This window comes from Mesitornis unicolor, unplaced genomic scaffold, assembly GCF_000695765.1.
Source record: "Mesitornis unicolor isolate BGI_N332 unplaced genomic scaffold, ASM69576v1 scaffold10280, whole genome shotgun sequence".
Lineage (NCBI taxonomy): Eukaryota > Metazoa > Chordata > Aves > Mesitornithiformes > Mesitornithidae > Mesitornis > Mesitornis unicolor.
The window spans coordinates 33900-39912 of NW_010157576.1; the positions used below are offsets into that span (position 1 = coordinate 33900).

The 6013-nt window shown below is 45.8% G+C and overlaps 1 protein-coding gene across 1 annotated transcript in view; it reads right to left on the reverse strand.

Annotated features, from left to right (window-relative positions):
- TNNT3 (troponin T type 3 (skeletal, fast)) overlaps positions 1-4991 on the reverse strand; it is a 37277-nt gene extending 32286 nt beyond the window's left edge. Inside the window, exon 1 of the mRNA XM_010180525.1 lies at positions 4860-4991. Within this exon, the coding sequence (XP_010178827.1) occupies positions 4860-4991 (132 nt within the window). The remainder of the gene's footprint in view (positions 1-4859) is intronic.
- Between the last annotated feature and the right edge of the window lie 1022 nt (positions 4992-6013).

Sequence of the window (6013 nt, forward strand, 5' to 3'; positions counted from 1 at the left end):
CTTGCAGGAAAGGGTCCCCAACCGAGGATGTAGAGACGAACTTTTAAAGGCGTGGAGCGGGAGCACAGCACTGCAGCCTCCCATTCACCAGGTAACATGCACGAGCAAAAATCCCCTCTCCAGCTTGTACTCTCCAGCTGTTTGGCAGCTTTCCCCCCAGCTCCCCAGCTTGAGCCAATGCTTCTGTTAGTCAGCAGGTGGGGGGGGACGGACAGTGCATCCATCCTCAGCACCCTGGCTTCAGCTGGAAGTTTGATGGGTGGGGGAGCTGGGGTGGGGACCTCGTGCTGCTGAGAGGAGCAGCACCTGCATGGGCACACACAGCCAGACCAGGTATCGTGGCCTCCAGCTCCACTGAAAACCAGTGTTCATGCTGCATTCTCAGCACTATCAAGCATTTTTTGCCATCTTCCACTGGCTCATTTTCCTTGGGCACATCTCCAAGAAATACTCTATTTGCCCATACTGGCAGCAGAGCAGGGATGTTTAGGAGGGTAGTCCCCCAGCTGTTTCTCCTTTTATGTTCATGGTGGACCCGTTTTGCAATGGTATTTACCAGCCTTCTTCGCCTGCCTACCAGCTATAGACTGTCCCTGCAACTGGTGGAGCATCAAGACTCAGGTCTTCCACACCAAGGTCTGGATCAATCAGTTAAAAAGGAAGCATGTCTGTGCAAGTGCATGCTAAGCCTGGGCTTACACCAGGACAGTTCTTTGCAGATGTGAGGCTGAATGCTCCTGTGGTCCCATCTGGCCCATTTGCTGCCAGTCAGTTTGCAGGAGCAATGTGAGCATCTTGTGGGGTTGCACAGCCTCTGCTGGAGTGGTGCTGCTTGTGCACCAGCAACAGGGAAATGCTCCACATCATTCAAGTTTGCCTCTAACCACCTTGACAAAAGTGACATTGATGCAGGTTACGGGAGGGACAGGTAACCAGACGTTTCTGCTTACTCTAGGTCAATTTTCAAATAGATGAGTTGTAAATATTGCTGCATGCAGCATCCCCTTAGCTCCTGTAAACATGTACCTGCACTCAGCTCAGTTCCTGATATGGACATGCTGGGCAACTGCTCCAGACAATGTTCATCTTTACCTTGTGCATTATGTCCATGCTTCATCTTTGCCACCACCTGCAAGCATGGCCTATCAGCTTAGTACTGTCCCAGAGGACGTCTGTGCTTCCTATGGGTTGACTCTGTCAGAGCGCTTGTGTCCATGTCATGCATCTTGTTTCCAGTCCTAGCATGATCAAGTTCCCTCTTCACACAAGACTGAGGGGATCTGTTCCACTCCTCTGGAAAAGGGGCTTATCTGATGCCCACATCCTCCATTTGCTCTGCTGTTATCTGGTTGACAAGTGAGGCTCATTCCCAACAGCTCATTTTATGTTTGCCCTTTCTAACCTTTGTGGGTCTCTCTGTCCACTTCTACACACAACTATAACCCTCTCCAATATTTTAATGCTATAGCCACATCTGTGCTTTACACACATTCCCTACATCTAGTCTTTATTTCACCTCTTGATGCCACCACTCAGCAATTTCATTCACAGCCTGTGACATTTTCATCATCATCTTAGCCTCTCTTTACTTGGATTGTCCTGCTCTAGGCTATTTATTTTGTGGTGTCTTGATGTCATCTCCCTGCATCAGCAGCAAGGTGTACTTGGACTTGCCTTTGAGATGTTGCAACGCAGACATGCCAGCCCAGAGAGCAAGCAAACCACCACCAACTACCTCATGCACCCTATTGGACCATGGACCAGATGAGGGAGAGAAGATCCTGGCTGTGGCCACATTACTACCAAAAGCTATCAGATTTTATTGGGCAAGCTTGCAGCAAGCACCTGTTTTTGTAGCAGGCTCTCTCACTAGCTGCCAGATAAGAGACAGCACCAAGGCCAAAGAAAGCACGTATGCAGGCATCACAGACAGGAACCAGGGTCTCAAACTGTCTGCTGACAGCCCATCTGTCTGCTGACCTCAAGCCAGAGCCTGGCAAGCTTTTACAGTGACAGCACCTCCACCTAGGAGAGGATGCAGCAAACCAGTATTCCTCCTTGAGCAGGAACTAGAGGCTGGGGCAGAGATCTAGAGAGATTTCCACTTGGTAACCTACCCCAGTATCACACTTCTTCTCAGGAGGTAGGAGCACCCAGACTGGTTATTTGAGATGGGCCACAGGAATATTTGGCATAGCAGGACCACTCTGCAGGGGAGCTGTAATCAGCCCTTCTCATCTTTTCTGACTGTTGGCTGACCTATTGCAGCAGCCAGTGCACTCAAGGGGAGATGCCTTTAAATACAGTGTGTGCACATTAGCCCTGTTAATCTTACAAATTGCATAAAGATGGGCACTTTGGCAAAATGCTTGTTTTTTTTTTTATATATATACCCTCACCCCCCATACTCATTTGCACACCAGTAAATGGGCAGCATTTCCATGGATCACTGCTTCCTATGGCTGGGTGGCACTCAGCCAGCACACTGAGAAAATGCTGTAAAAGTGCATCTAAAAACCTCTACAGCCCTAGAAGTCTGAAATCCAACCTGTGGGATTATGTTCTTTAAAGACTACAGAGTTTGTAGTTAAAATCAGCTACATCCTTCCCATAAAACGGTTTACAGTGTGCACATTAGCCCTGATAATTTTACAAATTGCATAAAGATAGGCACTTTGGCAAAATGCTTGTCTTTTTTTTTATATAGATATACCCTCATCCCCTCATACTTATTTGCACACCAGTAAATGGGCAGCATTTCCATGGATCACTGCTTCCTATGGCTGGATGGCACTCAGCCAGCACACTGAGAAAATGCTGTAAAAGTGCATCTAAAAACCTCTACAGCCCTAGAAGTCTGAAATCCAACCTGTGGGATTATGTTCTTTAAAGACTACAGAGTTTGTAGTTAAAATCAGCTACATCCTTCCCATAAAACGGTTGCTCTTTCACAACCCAGAAGAGATCTAACTCCTGAAATTAAACAATACCGATCCCTTATTTCCCAGCTACTGACCAACACTGAGGGAACTGATTGGATATTGAAGCAGATCTGCTTTGGCCCATGAGATGGGCCAGAAGACCTCCTATGGTCCTTCCTCACCCAAACTTGCCCATGGCTAGGGACTTACATCTTCATGATAGAGCTACAGAGGACCTGTCAACACCACCTTCTTTCATCTGAAAATAGCTGCAATCCAAATGTGCTTTACTTGAGTTGTTCCATCATTCAGAGTCAGAATGTTTCCTCTTTTTCACCCCCCTGAAGTCGTATTTGAATGCTTTCAGAAGAATATATTTTGATTATTATTTTTTTTGCATGATACAGCTGTTCTGATTCTGGTGTATTTGTCCACTTATACAGACATCACCACTGAAACACAAAGTTATCCAGGAAAAGACATTGATTAAGCTGACTGGGGAAAGGTGGGGATATTTTGTTTGGTTTTGTGACACTTAATTTAAAAACTTTTACCAGGATTCAGGACACATGGGAAAACAAGTGGGAAATGGGAATCACAAAAGCCATTTGGGGAGCTAAACAATTCTTACCCAGTTTCCCACCCCCCACCTTCCTTCTCTTTGTCCCACCTCAGAGAAAGCATTTCTGCAGTGGGGTTTAATCAGCAGTTCAAGGTTAGAGTAGATGCCCTGTGTTCACTGAAACACACTTTCCAATTTAATTGAAGCAGTTGCCAATAAAAAAGCAGATCAGATAGTGACCAAGTATGCTCAGAGAAAGGACAGATTATATATATAATTATTTTCTGTTCCTGGGTAAAATCCAATGACCTGTTTTATGCAGCTGGTCAAGCAGAGATCAGAAGAGTCTTTAACTTTAAAATCAGCTCCTCAATTTAAGTACCAGCAGACTGCTGCCATTTTACTGGCAATGACAGTGACCTGAGGAATCTGAAACAACTCAAATGGGCCAAGCAAAGAGGAGGTTTTCCTCTCAGCTCCACCAATAGCCTCACTTGACATCTGGGCTGGGGATCTCAGTCCTCAGCTTGTCTCTCCCTTCCCCAGCTAGAAGAGACCTGGTGCAGTCCTTGCCATGCACAGTGATGTACTTCTTGCAGCAGCTGCTCCAATACAGGGGAAAGCAAGTATTTGCCAGATCGTGCATTCACCTACCTGACCCTTGGAAGGTGGCTGGGGAACCTCAGGGTGTCAGCATCTTCTCCAGGTGGTGGCTCCATGACACCTTAAAGGTTCAGGGGCATAAAAAGGAGAATAAAGGGCAAAAAACAAGCTCTCTTTATTAATGAGCAGGTTACCTATGTATGCCTATACCCGCCTTCCTGATACTGCTGTTCTTCTCCTTGCATCTGAAGGGAGGGAGTCAATCAAAACCTCTGTGGAGGACTCTAGTGTGTCATCCCTTCTGTGAAACTCAGTTGGTAGGAGAATCTGCCCTTGTCCTACCCCCTCTTAGCCTGTAAGAGCAGAAACTGTGCATGTTTGTATAACAAATACAGAGGGATCTAAACACCTCCTGCTTTAGCATCAGATGCAAACATAACGCCTTAAGCGTTATTCATCCAGTGCATGCTGCAAATACACTCATTAGCCTGATGTGGTTTTGGTTATGACAGTGGCAGAGCAATGTACAACACATCCTTTGGCATTTTTAAATTCTGTTGAAGTGTTCTTATTCATAATGGGATTATTTTTTTCCTAAATTTCCAGTTGAGTTGGCTCTGGTTATTATCCAGGTTTTTTTCCCAGCAATATTTTCAGTGTTGGAGACACACAAAGTCATTACGACACCTAACAACTCAAAACTGCCATTGTCTTTTATAGTCATCAAAGAGGAATTAATTGCATGAAGGTATTTGCATGGATCGAGCACTTACCTCCCCAGTCCTTTCACAGGTCAGCACTGCTCTAAGGAGCAGCATGTCCTTCAGAGCCATCTCATCAGTCATCAGCAAGCCAAAGAGGGAGAAAGCAAATTGAGAGCTCACCTCTGACACCAGCATCTGCATCCCTTCCGTGAGAACTGGCCTCATCAGACAGGCTACAGCTCTGATGGATGCAGGGAATGCTTTGCTTTCATGATCCACAACAGAGCGACTCAAAGTCAGATTAGAGATGCATTAGTGCATAGGGTCAGTGAGCAACAAGGCTTAGTGGGGTGGTACTGGAGGAGAAGCAAGAATTTGCCTTCAGAGTTGGTTTTCTGGCATAGCTCACCAGCATTTCAAAAGCCAGATGGAATGGACCAAGCTTAACCCAGGTGTAAAGGTGCTTTGGAAAGAAACTGCCCTTGCATACCCCCATCTCCCTGTGAGCACATTTAACCTACCAGCTGCCTTCGCTTCCACACTAAAAGGCTCTTGAAAGGCCATGAAGAAGCAAAGCCCAAACTAGAATGATAACTGGAAATGGGGATGGAATGCCCAGGGTCCAAGAAGCAGTAAATAACAACATAGCATTTGGGCAGCTCACATATTCAGCCAGGGCAAAGGCAGGTATTGGTGCCATCCTTATCAGCTCAGTCTCAGCCCCAAGCTGAGTACACAGACCCCCAAGAAAAATTCACCAAACCAATCAACTCCAAACCCCCTCTGCTCTCAGCACAGCATTTTCTGCACTTGCACCCTCTGCATACAGGACATCCCCTGTCAAGAACAAGCAGAGATGGAGCCAGAATTTATGCACTTCCTCTCTTGGGATAGGAACAATCAAAGCACAGCTCCAAATTTGAATTTTGCAACCCTGACTTTTGCAAAACAGTAAATCTGACTGGCAAACTTGAAAAGCATCCAACTGGTTTCATTGCCTGGAGCTACTCAGCTAGAATATCTGTTCTGGCAATATCACCATCTATCTGTCCTTCACCTCTCCAGTACTTTAGATGCCAAACTTTGCAGAGCCAAACCCAGGAGCATGCAATAATGTTACCTGATAGCCCTTCTTCATTATAGTTTTAGGTAATGGAACGTTTCATGTTTTTGAAAAGAAGTAACTTTATTTATGAGAAACCTCTTGTACTTTTTGGCTACTG